Consider the following 21,289-nt stretch of genomic DNA (forward strand, 5'->3'; position numbering starts at 1 on the left):
AGTTGCTCCGTTCGCTTTTGGTTGATTTTCTTTGAAATTTTTATGGTTTTGAGAAAACGAGGGAACCTTTTCCTTTTATGTCAAATTGACACTGATTAGCTCTCCCGTGATTTGTCACAACCTAATATCCGCCATTTTCAAGCTTTCGAGATAAACGACTTTTTGTGTTTATAGCTGTAAAGTTAACAAGGTAAAACACTCGAAGTTGACTTTTGGAAGGCTGGAGCGGACAACCAAACAAAATTTTTAAGAATGAAATTTGAGCCAGGTTTTTGTTTGTTTATTAAAATATGGCTTATATTTGGTTTTGCCAGATAACTAGTTATAAAAAAAGTATTAGGTTTGTATGATAAAACCTAATATATAATCTCGATGTTGACTTTAACCGCCTTATTGGCTTATTTAATGTTATGTTTTTGTATGATAAAGCCTCATATAAGCTAAATGTTGACTTTGACCACACTATTTGTTGGCTTTGTAAGCCTAAATCAAACCTAAAGTACCGGTAAGCCTCTGGATTTCTCCCAGAACTGTGTATCATTTCATCACTGTAATCTCTAGACGACTTTGCTGATATCACAAAAGCCTGCTAGGTTAAAGGCTATCGCTGACGCAAAATTAGTTGCTGGTAGCCTACTTAATAACATGCCTTCATTTAAGGCAGAGGTGACGAACCTGCGGGCCGCATGCGGCCCGTCAAAGAGTTTTGTGAGGCCCGCAAAACGATTTGACAATCGCTCATGCATTAAAGACAAAAGACATCTCAAAGCTGTTTTACGCATTCACTGGTACACCTTTCCTTTGCTATTTTCTTGCCCTAAACACTAACTTTCAAGGTTTAAAGTTAGAAAATAGGAAAGCTATAAGCCAAAGTTGTTAACACTATTCACCAACTTCACCTTGTATTTTTGGTCGATTCCAATCTATGACGTCATAGAATTTTGACAAGCGCTAAGTTGTGTGGCCCGATAACTCATGTATAATTGACAAAGTGGCCCGCGACCGCAAAATGTTCGTCACCCCTTATTTAAGGCTACCGTACTACATTGGCTCATTGGCTGCACAGCATCTGGGACGGTTGATTAAAAATGACCATACACACTGAGTAGCGTACTCCCGGGCCTCTGCTTTAAAATCTTAATAATCATATGCAAGCTAAGTTATTTAGCGTACCGTAAAGTCAACTAAGCCATCAGTACACCAGTAGGCTTCGAAAAATCAAACTGATCGGCGAGACGTAAATGATACGGCATTTAATGAAAAGAAAAGCTAGTGTGTTCGGATGGACATTTTTAGGCTAGCCTACATAATTAAGCTTACTTAGTGCTTGACAACATTTTCGCCCAAACTAATTTATCAAACTCTTTTAAATCCGCTTCATGCAACTCAAGAGATGTAAGATGTTGTGAAATAGCCTGCTGCAATTGCTTCTGAAATTATGGCTGTCACGTGACGATATCCTGTTACGTGATTGGAGTAGATGAATATGTTAGGTTTTAGAAAATTATTCTTGCACAGATTAGAATATGTTAGGTTTTACCTACCAATTATCTCGAAAACCATACTACATTAGGGCACAAATTTTTGTCAGGAGATGCATGAAGTCTTTAAACGTAGAAAAATGCAAAAAAGTCATTTTCGACAAAATGGCGCATATTAGGTCTACCAAAATCACGGGAGAGCTGGTGTGAAATAATCACTCATGGTGCTACTGAGTACTGTTTGGTGAGTGCTTGTAAAGTTTTCAACAAAAACGTTATATACTTGCACAGTTTACAAGGTTTTACAAAGGTACCGTAGCAAGATAATTGGAAAATGGTTCTGTGAATGGTAATCAGGTGATTGTTTATTTCTGTGTGACTTCTGTTAGCTTTTGGATACATAAAACGCATTAATTGAATAGGTAATCAGTTTATAACATCATTTGTAATTTTGTTAGGAGACAGTGGGTATGCATGTAAGCATTACATAATGACGCCAGTGCTGAACCCAGCTAACGATAGGGAACGAAGATACAACAGGAGTCACATTAACACACGTGTTCGAATCGAACAGTCATTTGGTGTCCTGAAGCAACGCTTCAGGTGTCTTTGCATTCCACTGCGGACACATTTCAGCAACTCCTTGGTAATAATAATAGCAGTATTCTGTCTGCACAATTATGCAGTTAAACGTGGACAACCACTTCCAGAAGATGTTGTTGAACAAGATGACCACAATCAAGGACCAGAAGTAGATGATGCTGCTCCTTTATCTTCCTCAGCAACAAGCTTACAAGGACGTGCGGTTCGCTTGCAGTTAATAAACCAATACTTCCAATAAACCAATACTTTCAGTTAATAGACCTTTTGGCAAGAGTTCATGCGACTATGCATGCTTGAAAAAACTCAGATTCATGGTAATAAAAAACTGGTATCAGCGAATTGAAGTGGTTTATTATCATCGTTACCTTTAGTTAGAGGTTACAATGATGGTTCAGCAAAGTTGACCACATTTAATAATGAGGCATGTAAATTCACTGCAGGGGTAACTACAATTTGCAAAAATGCACAAGTATTGTAGACTTCAATTATGTAAATACAAGAGGAAAATACTTCACCGCAGTAAATTTTAGCGCGCTAATCAAATTGGTGCGGGCCTCGAAAGCGCGTAAATCAAAGTGGGGGGGGGGGAGGGCCTGAGCAACTGCCCAATTTGCCCATTCTTATATCCACCACTGCAAACGGCTGTCGCTCCCAGTGACCAGTATGTAATTTGCAGTACTATGTCAAAACTGGATCGCTTTATACATTATTTTTAATTCTTGTTATTAGAAAGGGTTATTACAGCATAAAAATGACCAGAATTAGAAGTTTCGTATGCGCAGGTGCTGCTTTGCAAGTCTAGTGTCGGTGATGTATCAGCGACGACGTAAGAAATTCTTACGCAATGCGTCACGTACGTAGACTTAAGTCATTGACTGAAAACTTAAACAGAACTTAACTAAGAAGAGATTAAGAATACTTTCTGCAACAGGAAATCGACCAGGACTTAAACAATGCTTAGCTAGGTTCTTCTTAGCGTTAAGCAGTTCTTTAGTTAAGTTTAGTTTCTACATTCAACCCTAAGTCATAATCAACGGTAGGAAAACGTTGTGACCCAGGGAATGAAAATTTATCAAAATTTGACAGGCGGGCCATGCGAGTGTATAGTGGACAAAGAGTGTTTGCATTACTTTTATAAGCAACAATTTACGTTTACAATTAAAAACAAAAAGCTTCAAATACCAAAGCTTGCACAGAATTAGACTTAGCGCCACTTGCAGCTTTGCATTTAGCTCCTTTATGTAGGTTTGCCTAATAGGCTACGTTCAAAATGAAAGAAAATAAAAGCAAAATCAACAAGCCAATCTCTGGCCCTCAGCTTAGAAAAGTCGTCATCGTTATCAATCAACTCCAAATATCAGTTTTTTATAGCTTTCAGACACATTCACAGACTTTTTCCAAACGTAACAAGCGCACATGACAACTGCGCTCAAGTTTTGGTAAACAATTTCGATGTCTTTGAGGAACTTGATCAACGGACAATGATGCAGCCAGTCCTCTTCCTGATATGTAGTTGATGAGTATCCACTGGCTTCACTACATGATTAAGCCGCAAAACAGATTAAGACAGGGCTTACGTATGGACAATGCAGTACAAGAAAGTTATATCAACTTCAGGGTTTTCCTCATCCATCTTATGTTTGGGGATCCATTCGTGATGAACTTTGCAAATTGCTTCAAAGTAATTCCAGACTGTCTATGGCACCAGACTTTTAGACAAACAAGTTTTATCGTAGTGTTTACTCCATTAGGGACTCCATCACCAAAATTCTTCCTCCATTTCAAAGTTGTCATAAATTTTTCTGACAAAAACAAAGAGCTGGGCTTCGAATGAGACAAGTTGCAGGGCGGTGGTAGAAAGCCAAGTTAATGTCCAATGCTGCTACACCATGCATTTCATTTAGTGCTTCGTAGATGGGTTATTCAAAAGTGACACGGTCAGCAGTTTTTTCCTCTACGTCGTATTCGCAGGCCGATGAAGAAGCCAAATCCCGTGTGCGTATCCGAGTGGAAGCGGCCGAATCCTGTTCGAATTATATTTAGCTTGACAAGTCGGCCAAGGTTGGTTTATACCAGGAGGCGCGTCACCGGGTCAGGTATAAAATCGTGGAGTTTGGTATCGATGGGACAACATGCTGCACTCTAGTTATCAACTGGTTGAGATCTTTGGTCAGGCGAGCCAAATGTACAATGGCCTTCTTTCGATGAAACCAGTAGACATCCACGTTGGACACCTTCAAGGATTGTTAGGTAGTCTGTTGGAGTTGCAATGCGTCATGCGTCATTGATTGGTCGGTCGGGCGCTGCGGCGCCAAACAGAAACGCAGTTTTCGGTTGTGAAAAGCGCAGCAAAGTTTTTGTAAGATCGTATAGCCGTGCGAATTTCCTGATGTTAAGCACCCAATCTACACTGAGAGGATTCTACTAGAATTGTCTGCTCGTATATCACCACCAAGCAGAATCAATTTTTTTATGTTGTTAAAACGAGCAATTGTCTCGTCGAAGCATTCCTTGTCAAGTTGCGGTTTTTCTCTGGAGAAACTAACTGTGGCTTTATGAATACGAAAACATAACTAAAAACAGTTCTGTTTAGTTGTTTTTAAGCCTGACCAGCACAGCGAAAACAATACACGTCAACATAGCAAAAGTCTAGAAAAAGGTAGAAGCGACTAAACACTTTATAGCGTGCTTGAGATTATAATAAGTATATAAGTAATTAAGTCAAAAAAATTGGCACACTCTCAAAATCTTCAGAAAAACTTGCTATCAAAATCGGTTATAGTGCGTTATCAAGAGTGCTGGTGATCGTGAGAGGAACACATCTTGCTGCGTTTAGCTTATGGTAAGGAAGAGCAAGGCAGGCAAAGAAAACCCCACAAAGAAATCCTACCACGGGCAAAGCCATTTCAATCGCAACGCACCATGCCTTGCACAACTCACAAAATAGTTAAAACTTGATGCGAAGCAATAAAACAAATAAAAACAAACAAGCAAAAAACAACATCATCTTCTTACGGAAATTCAATTTTACCCAAGGAAGTTATGTCTTACAAATATCAAGCGTGCTTTGATATGAAGTTATGTGGATAGAGGGATAGTTTTAAAATGTGGTAGCAGCATGTCACATATTGGGTTATATTTTACGCGTTAGACCAAAACAAAAAAGTAATCTAATTCGGCACATTATGTTAAAAAAAAAAGTATTAGACAAACAATGGCACGGCGATCCAGTCCAAGATATTGATGAAAAAAAACTGGTTAGAGCATTTGGCCACAGCTATGGCGATTGGTTGAAGAAAACGGAAAGGCTTCTGCAAAAGCAAAAAGAACACAAAAATCAAAAAGCCAGTAGGAGTATCTACAATCTTACTATTTTGTTAGTAAAGCCACACGCGTAGTATTTCATTTTCCTGCCTATCATTGCAGGAAAGTGAAATATTAGTATGCTTAGTGTATGCTGCCCACAGGCTGGACAATGGTTATGCTTTCGAACAGGGGATCTTGGACCGGCAATACTTAGATCGATATTGATTAAAAGCGTTTTGCAGTTTTACATTCATCTCTTGAAAGTTGCAACATGAAAGTTGCAATCTTGGAGAGGTGTAATTGATTTTAGAGTGAACAGTTTTATTTGACATATACTTTTTAAACATACGCTCATTTCTTCGTAATAGATGTAGTAGTTCTTCGTCAAACCAAAAATTCGTCTTGTTTGAAGATGTTGTTTGTTAGAAAAAATGCTTCTTAAATGGACTGGTGTACTTTCCTATCAATGACTTATAAGCTTCATCAGCATCGGTATAATTCAATCAACAAGTGATGACCACATGCATTTGAAATTTTGTACAGTATGTTTGAGAGATTAAATGATTTGGTATAATGATGACATGTAACTAAGGGTTTTCCAGTGTTTGTACAATACATAAATGGGAATTGGTCTGAGATTGCATTAATTAGAATTCCACACCGAGTTACATGATCTGTTTGCACATTGGACCATATTTGATCTAAGACTGTTGCACTGGTGTCAGTTATTCTGGTAAGTTTATATTTATTAATTTGTGGATAGAAAAAATTGCAAACACCAAACCTGTAAAAATGCCTACTTTGATGTTTTCATAATCCAACAAATTACAATTAAAATCTCAAATTATGTGCATTGTTTTGATGTCTATGTTATTAATGCACTCACTCAGAAGATCAAGAAATTTTAAATTTGACTTAGCATCCAACGCAGGTGTTCGCTAAATGCAACCACAGGTCACTTGTTTACCACTAATGAAAATACCAACAAAAAAGACTCAAATACTTTTTCTTTCATGATGGTCATTACGCTTGATGTACATAATATCACTTTTTAAGTAAATTTCTACTCCCCGTCGCGAATGATTATTTGAGCATTTGATGTGAATGTATGGCCCGGTAGGTTTATGTAAAGAATATCTGAATTAGGTCGACCCATGTTTCAACTATAGAAATTAAATCAGGAAGTACCACATAGTTCCTTTGCTTGTCTAGACCTACTCGAAGCCAAAAGCATTTCTCGCTTGGCATTATAATGACAGAGGTCGTTTGGTCAAGGACTCTGTGATCAATAGTTTAGGACCATCATCAGTTTTTAATTTACTTTAAAAAAAATTGTTCTTTTGTCATCCCAGCTCGGTCAGCTTCACTTGTTGGGCCGTCTGCAGCCCATCTGCAAAATACGAAGACACAGCAGCAGCAGCAGCAGCAGGGGGTGCAGCAGTGGTTTGGAAATTATTGAAACTTTGTTCATACCTTTTACAGCAAAGTATACTGTAGACATCATACATTACATTATACTAAATGTTATACGAGATGTGCAGCAGGTTAATAAATTGGACAAGCTGAGAATAAAAATTAAAATCATATTTTCCAGTTATTGACAACCCTCTTTTCCAAAATTCATTTACAAGGTGGTATGTATAAGCTTTTTATCACGACTAAATAGAACAATTATAATTAACAAATGCTCCAGAAGGATCTAACATAATCTTTCATAAATTACAGGAAGACCGGGGTTACTCAGAACAAATTTTAGTAAAACTTAAATCAATAAAATTCCGAATGAGTTTCAAAAACTTTATTTAGTGTGGCATTAGACCGCCATGTTGTGCAACTCATGACCGAAGATTGAACAGAAAATTTTCACAGATTTTTGCCCAAATTTAATTATATCAGACATACATCACATGTTTCAAGAAACTTCCGATGAGGTTAGTTGAAGCACCACACGGAGCATCTATTAATGTGTAAAGTTACGCAATAAAACGGTTGCGTATAGTTGAGCTATTCATACTGAATCAACAATAATCACATTTATGAACATTGCAGCTCGTGTTGAAAACAATGAGGTGTTCGGCTATTTAAAGTCAGAAATAAGAAAAAGCTATATTTCTAATACAGAAATAAAAACGTTATAGTTACATTAGTAAGTCATTCGTTAACGTAGATATCAAGTGTTTCATGATGCAACAGATTTGGCACAAAAAACAAAAACAGATTAACAATTGAGCAAAAAAACATTTAGCATTGAAACAACGTCAAACAGCGTCATGTCAAAGTACAGTATACTGGTGGCAAAACCTTGGAGCGTTGAAGACGTGCCTAAATGGTTTATGCTTAAAAGGATTATAACATGAAAATCGTCACAAAAAGGAAGAAAACTGATGATTATTACAAGAAAAGAAAATGCACCAAAAAGTAATACTATTGTCGCCGTCGTCGTCGTCGGCTCCAGCTCGTGTCCGAGCATTGGTTTGTCTTTAAATCGAATTTGGCTTTGGATGGTGATGTCGTATGTGGCTTTGGAGGCCCAGGCTATGATGGAAAAGACGTGGGAAAAAGGCACATTGTATGGAGGGTGGGGGCGTGGTAGTTTCAGCTTTTCTAATGTTTCGTTTTTCTTGGGCTTTTGTATCCTATATTTTTTTTCAAAAATTTCTGTGCCTTCCCTAGTTCTTTTTCTCCAGAGTGATCTGTCATTTGATGTCACGGCGGTATAATGTCTAGGTTTCACAAGCATAGAGAATGGTGGAGAGAACGACTGCTCGGAACACCATAATTTTTGTGCGCATAGATATAGCATGGTTGTTGAAAACACGATGTTTAAGTCTTCCATAGGCACAATGTGCTGCTTTTATGCGATGTTCAATATCCTTTGCACATGTTGGTGCTGTTGAAAGTATGCTACCAAGGTAGGAGAAGTAGTCTACTTCACCTAGAAGTCTTTCGTTGATATTGATTTCTGGGGAGGTGTGATCTGGTGGCGTTTGGTTGAGTATCCTAGTTTTATCAATGTTAACTTCCATATCAAAATGCTCATAAGACTTGTTGTAGATGGTGGCTGTCGTTTGGAGATCATCAGGAGTAAAAGCAGGTGTGGCATTGTCATCGGCAAACTGTAACTCATAAATTGTATGAGCAGAGGTTTTCGACTTTGCACGGAAGTAAGAAAAATTGAAGAGCCCTCCGTCCATGCGACAGCGCATGTTGATACCGGGGGAGGTTTGTGGGACCTCGTTTAGCATTGCAGTCACATACAGTGAAAAACATGTAGGTGCAAGAACGCATCCTTGTTTGAGACCACCTGTAACAGAGAATGGATCGATGAGGATGTTTTGGTAACAGACTCTGCCAAGCATGCCATCATGGAGAGCACGAGTCAGGGTAATAAACGCTGGTCAACAATGCTGGTCAAACAAGCATAAAGGTTTAGTTATCTGAAACACACAATAACTAAAAATGGCGGATGCGATACAGAAATATTGAGACGAATAGAAATAGCTAGAAACCATTTCGTAAAAATGAAAAAAGACATTAACGACACGCAAAATTAACACCAACATTCAAAAACCAATAAAGAAATGCCACACTTAGACTACGTTACTTTACAATGCAGAAACATGGACATTGTCATCACAAAGTAACTTGGAAATTCGAAAGAAGAGTAACTTAGGCAGGTGAAGCAAAGTGTTGACTGATTGAAACACGAGAGCACAAATGTAATCAATTTCGTCGTCTGCAGTATACCTGAAACGTAGAAAGTCTTAAACAAAGTTGTGTTTAGCAATTCAACACATTGGGTAGACTTAACATATCGTTAGATGACTGTGTAGCGCCTGTGCTTTTCTTATGTTTCCTTGCGTCTTATTGCCGTTGTGAAACTTGTGTTTGTTAGGAATTTGAAATGCTGGCTAGAATTTGGGCGTTTCCTTAAAGTGCCTCTGACAGGTAAATAAATTCGCTAAATTTACCTAAGATACCAAAAAGATGACACTAACAAACTTCCCTGACCAACAAATCGTAAAAAATATCAACAGGCTACTAAGTTACACGCTTGCAAACTTTCGTTGACATCGGCGAGTCTGGCACTCATTCAATTGCGAAAATAAAAACGGCAACACCGCAGTGACGTCACAGTAAGCGGGAAGGATACATTCTTTCTCTGTGATGACTTGGTAAAGTATGGTACGGCTACTGCAAAACGTAAATGTGTGGGGCTCTGTTGGTCTAAAGCATGTGCAAATTAAGAATTATCGAAATGAAAAAGTAAACTTATTATTACTATCAGGTTTCGATCAAATAGGTTGAGTTTACTTTTATCAAACAGCATCTCAATTCAATTGAAATTGCAGTTTCATAAGGCTGCAATTTTCATACTTTTTTTATTTGTCCTAATCTGGCTATAGCCATTTGCAGTGTAACAACAGTATTTCACAAACAGTACCTTTAATTTATGGTTGAGGCAATGCCTACAAATTGCTGTTTATGTGACATTGTCAGTGACAAAGACCGTGTGCTTTCTTTTCCCACTTTCTCACAAAACAAGGTACTGAGAAGAAAATGGTCAAAGCTTTCTTCAAGTGTTCGAAAGTGGGATGGGCCATACAAAACTAGTCGTATATGTTTACTTCACTGAAGATGATTTTGTTAATACCACTCAAGTAAAAATGCCTACAGGCATGTGTTGGAGTGTATACTACAAGGTGATGCTCTCGAAAGCAACAATCGGATTGTGATGCCGTCATGCATTGTTTGGCAAATCCGAAACAATTTTCCAGGTCCAGATGGCCGTTACACAGGATTTCAATGGCCAACTGAAGGCACATTATGAGAGAGAGAGAGAGAACTTTTATTTATTTTTGAATAGTGATGATGAATTAAATATGAATGATGATTCGTACGATTTCTTCATTTTTCACTTCAAGTATATTTTAGGTTTTGTAGGAACGTATCCAGTACAGTTTTATTAAACTGCAAAAAACAATAAATCTTCGAAAAAAGCAACCGCTTGTACCAACTCCGACCAAACTGTGATCCACCAATTACATCTAAGAAGCGTTTGTTTCATCCGTTGCTAACAACGTCCACTTAGGATGACGTAATACCACCAATGTCGTCCCAGAGCAGTGAAATATGGAGTTTCGCCTGTGGTGGCGCTGCGGAGCAGTCGTTTTATTAAATTACGCCCTTACCAGTCGGGCTTCGAGGTTAAGATTAAAAAGTTCGCTAAGTGTAATTCTGCGCTAGGAAATGCTTTAAAAAGTTACTATACTTGAATCCAACCTGTCAAGGGCACTGAATTTATACTACTTATTAGGTTTCATATACTGTACATATACGTAGTTTTACGTTGTTGTAGCGTTGTGCATCTGCCGCATGCTGCATTGCTTGGAGCACTGAGATTCCCTTCAATCAACCGTCTAGCGTTAAATAAAAGTTAAATAAATTAGCGTAAAAGTTAAATAAATTAGCGTTAAATAAACGTTTTTTTTTGTTTTTAAAAAAAAACGAGCTCGTTTTTTTGTTTTTTATCGTTTTTTTTGTTTTTTATTCGTTTTTTTTTTGTTTTTTTTTTGTTTTTTTTACCTATTTTTTTATTAAATGTCACAATATGCAGCAATTAGGGTAAACTCATTGCAATAGCGTCTCTTTCAACAAAAAAATAGTCTCATAACTCGTATAACATCTTTCAAATGAGACAATATGTCTCTCAAGTCTCAACACACGAGCCATAAAGGGGTCTCATCGTCTCAAATAGTAACACAGTGTCCTATGGTTGGCACATCTCAAGTATTGTCTGTAATTTGGTTCAGCCAGTTGTTAAATGCAGTACCACACTCGTGTACAGTTTCGAAGCCACCTGGGATTTTGGTTAATGGGCATGTTACGTTAGGACCAGGTGGTCAGGGTCCTGTTTCTCTACTTCACAAAGGCACTTTTCACCAGCACACCACACCATTACCAGTACAACGTCAAGAGATTGTTCCAGTTGATGTGTATTTGGTGCAAACGTGATGAAAATCACACAAGCGGTTCTCGAGTTATAAGTGAAATAACCTTAGCCACTAAGTGGCTTTATACAGTAGATAAGGAGCAATAGAAAAACGGCCATATCTCAAGAACCGCTCAACATATTTACATAAGTTTTAGCTCTACCCCCATGTTTTATGGGGTGGGCTATCTGTTTATGAATATTAAAACAAGTTTTGGCTACTACTTTTTGAGCTAAAAAGAAATTAACCTCTTGTCGTTACGCACCAATAAAACCATGGTGCGTAAATTAAAAAAAAAATAATTGGGTAGAAGAAAGATTGATGACAAGTTTGGCAAAAGCAGTGTAGTGCTAAAGTCCCAACTTTTAGCCCAAATCACATTTAAATGTAGTGAAAGATGGAAACGTTTTGATGTTTTTTTATTTTCCCTGAAGAGATTCAATAATCTTTTGTGACGTCATAGTCATGTTTGTTTTCCCTTAATCACACCATTGTGCTGTCATAGACATGTTTAAAAGAAGTATGGTTATTGGTTGCACTTAATCCATTCAATTTGAACTAGTTTGCAGAACTTTGAGACTTTAGCACTTTTTTTGTTTTTGCCTAACTTTTCGTCAATCTTTCCTCTGCCCAATAAAAAAAATTAAAGTTTGCATCATGGTTTTATTGGTGCGTAACGACAAGAGGTCAATTTCTTTTTATCTCAAAAAACAGTAGGCCTAGTTCTCAAATAAAATAAGTTTTCATCTTTGATGTTTGTTTTGTATCTTTATCCTGCATTGTGGGAATATGGGTAAAGCTTTATTCTTGTCAGGAAAAGCATTATAAAGCATTTATTCACTATGTGAACACTGAGCACTGAGCAGTGCTGAAAAACTCCACTTTAAAGGAAAAATTTCTTCATTCAAGGTTGGTAGAATGGTAGTTACTAGCAATAGTCAACATGGGTGGTGGGCATTTGAAAGGAACATTAACCTAAACCTTTTCTGACAAATGCACTAACTTTTGACAGCTAAAAATATCAGTGATAAGGTCTCTTGCATTATATGTCCCAAATAATCTGCAAGAAGCATCAATGACGAAGTGTCCAATCCAAGATCTTACAACACACGAAAAGAATACTTCTGTTTCAACATTTATAAAGCATATACATCGTTGTTAAGCTATCAGTTACAAAACATGTTTAAACAAGCTATTGGCAATAGCTTGCATTAGTAAATTACCACGTCCACAAACAAGGTAAATGTGTGTACGGAATACTGCCACCTTGTTTTGTCAAAATTTCGTCAACCCATTGAGTGTGTACAAGAATAACCAGTACCACAGTATACTAACATCATAGGCTAACTTCCATAAAAGGAAAAAGAAATTAACTCATCTACATTATGTCATGTATCAAATTTCATTAATTCAATGTTTGTCAGGTCTACTGCCACAAACATGCCAGAGAATGAAGAAGAAAGCGAAACAACATAGGTCCTCATAGGACTATGCAAGAACATATGCTGCCAAACACAAACACTTAGGAATTTCAGCACACCAATAAAACTATTTTTAGTAATTTAATGTTTTTCAAGAGCACTATAATAAAACTAAGCTGTAAATTGCAAAACAACTGCAACTTTTCCAGAAAAATATGAAAAAAAACAAAAAAAACAAAAAAAAACAAAAAACGAGTGTTTTTTTTGGCTCAAGTTTTTTTTGAAAAAAAAACACGTTTTTTTAAAAAAAAACGGTTCGTTTTTTTTGCATTTACAGCTCTAGTGGTGATATATTTTCAGTCAGTTCACCACGGATTCTTTTCTTGGAAGTCACGGTGTCAGTTTAGTTATGGTTGTAGTTTAGTTTTTATTTTCTGAACATTATTTCGATTCAGTTCATCTCATTCGGTTTGTAATCAATTTATGCAATATTTGGCTGCAACGTTTTCGATCTGGAAGGTTTTTTTTTTTTCTTTGCAATAAACTCATAATCGCAAAAAACCAAGGTATCATTCTCAGATCATCCCCAATGCCATGCTGGTACTCGGGATGTTGCTGTAGCAGTTACAGTAGGTATGGGCAGATGCTCCAGACAATTTGACGTCCGCTACAACTGCAACAAGCAGCCTCATATTGCTTCCTAGGGTTTGGATTCATAAATTTTACAGTGAAGTACAACAAGTATCATTTTAAAAGATTAGTTTTGCCAAAACAGAAAGCAAGGACCAGAAGCGGCATTATACATGAATTGTAACTTAACCCTATCTTAAAACGAGCTGTTTTCGTACGCGAAAAGTACGTCACAGGCTATCTTAGCCCAGTGCTAATTAATCGCTAATAACGGGAGCTATGAAAATCATAGACCCAAAATATTTTACCAGATAATAGCCATGTGTAATGTGCGTATAGAAATTAAATTTTTACCCAACAAATTTATTGAAATAAAGCGTTTGAGATAAAAAGACGTCAGAAAGTCGGTTTTTATTCTAATTTCCCAAAAATAGCTTCAAAATTGAAATTTTTGAATTATAACATAAAGTAATGCTAAACTAAAGAAAAACTTATTTTTGCTCATAAATATAAGGCATTTTTGGGCATTTTTACATTTCAAAGTAATCGCACTAACATTTATATTGTACTAACATTAACATATATATAACTAGCATTGTCTAGCCACCTGAGAGGAAATGCTTGTTGTGAAGGGAAGGAAGGTATAAAAATGACCAGTGTAGGTTAAAAAAATTCGCAAAAAATAAAAACTAAACGTCAAGAAATTTCACATTTCTAGCATATTTCCTTTTGTGAAAATTTTCACTACCAGAGTGGGGCGTCCTCATAAAACCCCGTGTCGCTGCAGATAGGGTTAAAGCTTGTGCAATAAAATGTAGTTGAAAAATGGGTGAGTGGTAAGGAATATAATAACCTAAATATACTATGTCATAATGATAATAACCTACAGTAGTCTTAAAGCGGGTGGTTGCAATGGCTTGCAAATTGAAAAGAAATTAGTTTGGGACTGTAATGCTGCAATTGCCTTGATTTGGCGAAACCAAACGATAGAGTCGATGCATACTCTTTCTTAGACACTGATTCTGACTATGTCCAATATCATGGCCACGATATTGAAATGCTGTTCAAAGAAATATCGTTTGTTGCTATTTACACTTAACATGTAGGCTACAACTTGGTTTGATGAATATTTTTGCTTGCACATGCAATGGCTAAAAGCATCACTTTTTTCTCAATGAAAGCAATATTTTCAGTTTAAATTTATAGGAACAATCACCGCTCTCGATTTTACTTTGATCAACGAACATGCTTTGGTGCGAAACGAAGTTACGTCGTACTTGAAATGTGTCTCAGATGAATCAGAACTAGGTCATGATGCATTCAAGCGTTATCAAGACACAGGTTTACAATCCTATTCTTCGTATACAGATAAGTTTGTATGCTTATATCGTTCTGGCAGTAGCTGGACTCACATTGTTTTGGTGCGCTGCGCAATCAAAACAAATTGTATGATTCTGCCTTTACTATTTTCTTATAACAACAAAGAGAATTATCTACGAAAGCTTTGTCATATTATTCATCTTACTGTTTTCAACAGATTGATCATGCTTGACCACTGACCAGCTGTTACCCCCTTATAAACTTCCTCAATTTATTTTTATTTTTGTTTTTAATTAATGATAATTTCAGAACGCTTTTTAAGCATTGGACATCATCATCATCATCAGCCGGTCATGCCACTGCTGGCAGATGGCCTCCACATATGTTTCCACATCATTCTGTCTTTTTCTGTTCTCATCCAGGTGATGCCTATCTTTTCTTCCATGTCATCTCGCCATCTTCTTTTTGGTCTCCCTCTAGTTCTTCTTGCATATCTTGGTGTCCATTCTGTGGTTATCTTGGCCCATCTGTTGTCTGTCATTCTTGCTACATGTCCCGCCCATTGCCACTTTAGGTTTGTTGCTGTTTCTATGACATCTTTGATACAAGTGTTGTTTCTGATGACTTCATTTCTAATCTTGTCTTTTCTATTTATGTTTAATATTATTCTTTCCATGTTCCTTTGCACTGCTGCCAGTTTTCTTATTTGTTGTTTTGTGAGTGACCATGTTTCTGCTCCGTATGTTAGTGTTGGCAATATTACTGTGTCCATGATTTTTCGTTTTAGGCTAATTGGTATGTTCTTGCTCTTTAAAAAAGTGCTATATTGACCAAATCTTCTCCAGCCTGATGTTATTCTTTGGGTGATCTCAGTTTCGATGTCGTTTCCTGGTGTTATCATTTTCCCTAGATATTTGTATTGATCAACCTCCTTCTATATTTTCTCCATCTATCAAAATACCCGTCCTTGGTTGTTTCCTTGCTATCTCGTTACACATTATTTTTGTCTTTTTCTTGTTCATCTTCATTCCATCTCGTTTCCCTTCTCGATTCAGTTCCTCAAGCAATTGTTGCAGAGTACATTCTGACTGTGCAAAAAGAATGATGTCATCTGCAAATCTGAGATTGCTCAGCATTTGTCCATTAATGACAAGTCCAGTCTCAGATTTCAGCCTCTTGAATATCTCTTCAACTGCAGCTATAAACATAACAGGGGAAAGAGTGTCACCTTGGGGCACCCCTTTCTAAATCTTTATTTTATCACTTAATTTCTCTGTTCTGATTTGTGCAGTGCCATTTGTGTATGTATTAAGCAATCCAAGTTAGAAGAATATTGTTGTTATAATACTTAATTCGCTCTGCTTTGCCTTTTTGCTTGGCATTGAGCACTTTTTGTAGTATTAATAGTTTTCATTGTTTTGTTGTTATAATAGGTATTGTTCCAACATTTCCAAATCAGATATTAAGTTTTTTGGCAGGTTCAGGGACACGAATGCCTTCTTATTTATTAGTTGGTCCTATCTCACCGGAAACGTGGCCGGGGAAGAAGTTGAGCTTGTTCCCGGACGCTGGTTTAGAAAGGAGTGGAGTATTTTCCTGTGAACTAAAAGATGAAAAAAATATCTTACACAAAGTAACGGCCATAAAAATGGGTAAGATATTGGCTAAGTTGCTTATTTAGTGATGTAAATGAAGTGCTCACCAGAAGATCCATAGACTCATTTACACGCAATCGAAACTAAGCAACAACACGACATTTATTATGCAATACAAAAAAAAATAAAGGACTGCAAAATCTATACATCATCTAGCCTTCGTCAAGCACTTAGAAGATTGATTTACATTACACCACAACAAGCATATTTAGACTCGAGACTTTAAATCGAGATTGGTTACTGCGGATCAACACGGGTCATCTGCCTCCATGAGTCACGATTTTGAGTTAGCTCGCCCAGTGTTGCCAAATGGAGTTCCGTCCATGTCTGGATATTGTCATGCCATCGTCTTGGTTGTTTGTCTCGTATTCTTTTTCCGTAAACCTTACCTTCCATGTAGATTTTTTCGATCTTTTAGCATGCCCAAATAGTTTTAGAACATTTGATGTTATTAATGCTGCAGTTTGTAGCTTCACTATAGTCAATTAGTCTTTTATTTTCATGCGGTCAAGTAGCCTTTTTGATCATGCTTCTCATGACGTGATTTTTGGAAAGTGGTCAATTTTTGTATTGTTTTTGACATCTAACGACGTTTTGTCTGTCATAGTAATATGCAAACAAGACTGAAGTTGAAAAAGATATTTATGGAGAAGCACTTGTTATTGGGATTGTGACAGCTATTTTGCACAAATGATAGAGCTCGGGCTCCCCGAGTTTGTGAAGCTTCATTGTAAAGTCCAATTTTGCAGATGAATTCTAAAACTGACTCAGATGCAGGTGGACCTTGTTTAGTCGTTTCGATCAGTCTTTCGGCTTAATGGAATTCGTGTAAGAGATCACCAGAATTCAAGAGAAATACGTCTGCAATAGGTTTCAAATTGCTCATTAGCAAAAATTTTTCGCTCTTGCTGTTCAAACACTTAATCCCAAGCAGAATTGCAATTTGCTCCAGCAAACCTTCTTTGCAATTCTGCGTTAATTTTATTGAGAATAGGGTAGAAAATGTCCACTCTAAATGCGTCGTTGTGCTTTGACTGCGGTGCTGTACTCTGCCTAGTACAAAACCCTGCAATGTGTAGGGTGCTTGCGATCTTTATATGCCGGCAATCACTTCTCCTTCTTTAGGTAGTTCAATGTTGGAGCATTTAGTTAAGTCAATGGTAGCCTGCCACAGAGAATCTATATGTTTTTCTTCGCTTCGATTTTTCTTAAGTCTATCTTTTAAGACTTCAACTACGTCAGCTGCTTTCCCGAGTTCAAAGCTGGCTCCGTGAAGCAAGTTTGGAGCTGAGTAGATGAATTGTGACATGTGGACGGTGGATGGTTTCCAGCTGGATCAAGGAAAACGAATGTGTTTAATCGAATCTGGTTAAATTAAGCTACGAGTTACTACTGTACTGCACAATCAGATACGGAATTTCAATCGAAAACAGTTCTCTTTGAGTAACGCCTCATTAACTTCATTTTTACAGAGACGGACAATTACTCTCCCCCTTGCTCCCCTTTGGCTATACCACTGGTATAAGGTCCGCTTTGTGTGGTTTATTTACGACTTCACAATTTACTTGGATGGATTTTTGTGCTGATCTTTGCTAAGTTGGACTGTCTGATTAGCTTTATTCTGTGCAGATTGCTTTAACAACACCACACGATTTTGAATTGGTTTTAATAGTGCTTTTAGCATCCATTGATGTGCGTTGTGGACAATCTCACTTGCACCGTAACTTTTGTAGTTTCGATTTCTGACCGTCTTTGAGAAACAATTTTACAATGAATCAAGTTGATCTGCAAGTTACAAATTATTTTTCTTATTAGAAACTATTTTTTTTTCTTTTAGCGACCACATTGCAAAATAGATAACGTAATAAAGGAACAACAAGTGAACAAGTAAAATCATAGAAGTAACTTGTTGTTACGGCATACATTAGAAATGTCGGTACCAAACGAGACCATAAATTGAAAAAACCAATGACGTATTCATCAAACAAAACATGCCAAAACTATTTGTTGATATTACTGAAAAGGCCATGCGATGTTCAATAAATGTGGAGGGCTTAAATGAACAAATTTAGCCGTAACAGTTGCAATGATTTGAAAGTTGAGGAAAACTTAAATTGAAACTGCAACAGTTCGATTGCGTTGATCTGGTGTAATGAGACGCTAAAGCCTGGTACAATACAAAAGGTGTGGGATATAAGCAATGGATGATAAGTCACAATGGTTACAAACCTTTTTTAGCTACAATCATCCAAGAGCTTACAGAGTTACGCGTTTCACTCAAGATGAAGCAGCGATAGTTTAGCTCTCGAGGTGTGCGCTTGAGCAAGGCATTTCAAGACTGCTCTCCATTCAGCGGCATCCAGTAGATGAAATAATTTCCCAGAAGCAACACTTCAACAACTATCGGAAACGCCACTCTGTCGATCTCGGTGACCGGGCCTGCGTCAGTGGTTCAAAGCCTCTACAAGTATGCAAAACTGCCAAGTCTAAGCTCTCAAAGAAGCTTTTCCAGTCCGAGGATAAAGATTCAATCAATCAACAAGCAGTTGTATAGCTTTTTAAAATTTTACGTGTCTTGTTCATAACTTAAAGAGCTAATTTTATAACATCTTGCTGTCCTAGAATTGCTTAGCTTTTGTGGTTTTCACTTTACTGTACAGCAGCAATGGTACACAAAAATAAGTTATGCCTGGAATAACTGATCTGGCATTTGAATTTGAGGCGCTGATTCCGAAAATGTAAGCAGTTCATTGATTAGCTTTAGTAACCAATAAATAACATGAGGCGTTCTACTGGTGCAAATTAAGCTAAACTATCACAAGATATATACAGTGACAATCTGCTTTTATTCCGACGTTTCGTCAATCAGACACGACTGACTTCTTCAGGGGGCTAGACCAGGTAGTGACTACCTGTATAGCATGGCAAAACACAGGACCATGTTGCTGAAATCAACTAATCATGCAAAATGAAAATTCAACTTCTAGACAAAAAATTATCGCGCGCAAACTTTGAAATAACTTAAAAAAAGGGGGCTTAAATGTTAACGATCAACAAGAAACTTAAATAACGACAAGAGAGGAGAGTGAACGGCATGAGTCATGATGAATCGAGTTTTGTACGCACTACTGCACAGTTTTACAATCAGCATGAAACCAATTTAAAAAACGTCAAATAAGCACTGACAATAGTTTTTTTGTAGATAGCAGGAAAAAAAGATGCCATCATTGCGATGCATTACATGCGCGCGATAACTTTTTGTCTAGAAGTTGAATTTTCATTTTGCATGATTGTTTAGTTGATTTCAGCAACATGGTCCTGTATTTTGCCATGCTATACAGGTAGTCACTACCTGGTCTAGCCCCCTGAAGAAGTCAGTCGTGTCTGATTGACGAAACGTCGGAATAAAAGCAGATTGTCACTGTATACATCTTGTGATAGTTTAGCTTAATTTGCACCAGTAGAACGCCTCATTCAATTTAGTAACCAACAACTTGCAAGTTTGTTCAATTCGTAAGGTACTGTAGTCTATAGTTATTTTAATAAATAAGTTACAAGTTCACATTAGTGTACATTTTTGTATATTGTCATTGGCTGATCAACAGTCTGTCTGCAAATACTGTCAACCGTACTTATTCTTTGTTGATACCGTTTATCTGTGATGATACAATATTTCGTATACCAAAAAATAAAATTCCAAAACAAAATTTCGTTACTAAACTTTTCCCCTAACTTTCTTGTGATTCAACTGATGATCCAATAGTGGCGAAAGCTCCATACATTATTAATTTGATTTTTCTGATTTGGTGTGATATTGTTTACTTTGGATGCCTACATTTTAGTACTTTGCTAATGTCGGAAATTCAAAGTACCTGAAATAATACCTGGATTTTTTTCTTTTATCTTGGCTGCAAATGAAATCAATAAATTTCAGTAAAAATGTACAGCTACATACAGTCCCTAATTACATAGCCTAAATAAACTGAGTTGTTGGCTAGGTACTGGTGCCGGGCTATGGCCGAACAGCTTCACATATGCAGCCAGTGTTGGGGATACAAAGTTAGCATTAGAGTTCGATGCCTTTGACCCAACTCTTGAAGTAGTATGGAGATTCCAAAGCGTCGTCATCGCAAGCACAACTCTTCAACACATCATCGATCGTGTAACGGCTCAACACGCAGGAATCTACGAGTGCTATCAATCAATAGAGGAGAAGAGAGACAACAATTACAGGTATAAACAGAACACTTTATGCTAAATACTAGAAAATTACTTTGTGGAAGATAGCTAGTTTAGGGCTGAAGCATAGCGGGGTGCTTCAAGCAAATTTATTAAAGCAGAACAAAATCAAGTTTCCTTTCATAAAACTAGGTTGGTATAACCAAAATTCTTCACTTGTACTATTAATCGGGTGCGCTAGTACTAGCAGTTGTATAATACTACTTCATAAGCGTTTTGACATGTGAACAGAGCAGGTGTCCACAGTTTTGTTTATACTTTGTGATGATAAACGTTCTGGAAAAGGTCCATACAAGCGCTGTTTATTAAGACAGATTTTCACGTAGCCTAGTGTGAAGTTTCCAAATTTAGATAAACAATGATATTTGAACAACATGTTTGATACAACCATACAGAATCAATGCTCTAACTTAAACAACGCCAGAGGCAGGCATTTGCTACTTCAAAAGTAGCGCGCTACTGGCTACCAGTACTCGGGCTAAAGTAGGGCACGCTACCGTTACTTCTCCCGCTACTTTTATCTTAAACTGACATAGCAAGCATTTTGTGACGTCAAAATGACCTCGAAAACGAATGATATCATTCGTTTACAAATTGCATTGATTGCATCTCAATGTCATCACAATGCCATCACAATGCCA

General features: G+C 37.2%; 1 protein-coding gene across 1 annotated transcript in view; it reads left to right on the forward strand.

The window, feature by feature from the left end:
- Nucleotides 1-21,289, forward strand: part of LOC145777418 (uncharacterized) — a 113,459-nt gene that overhangs the window by 4,750 nt on the left and 87,420 nt on the right. The window contains exons 2-4 of the mRNA XM_082588784.1: nt 14,628-14,775; nt 16,233-16,406; nt 20,408-20,642. Coding sequence (XP_082444910.1) covers nt 14,628-14,775; nt 16,233-16,406; nt 20,408-20,642 — 557 coding nt within the window. The remainder of the gene's footprint in view (nt 1-14,627; nt 14,776-16,232; nt 16,407-20,407; nt 20,643-21,289) is intronic.

Source organism: Aplidium turbinatum, chromosome 9 (assembly GCF_918807975.1).
Source record: "Aplidium turbinatum chromosome 9, kaAplTurb1.1, whole genome shotgun sequence".
NCBI lineage: Eukaryota > Metazoa > Chordata > Ascidiacea > Aplousobranchia > Polyclinidae > Aplidium > Aplidium turbinatum.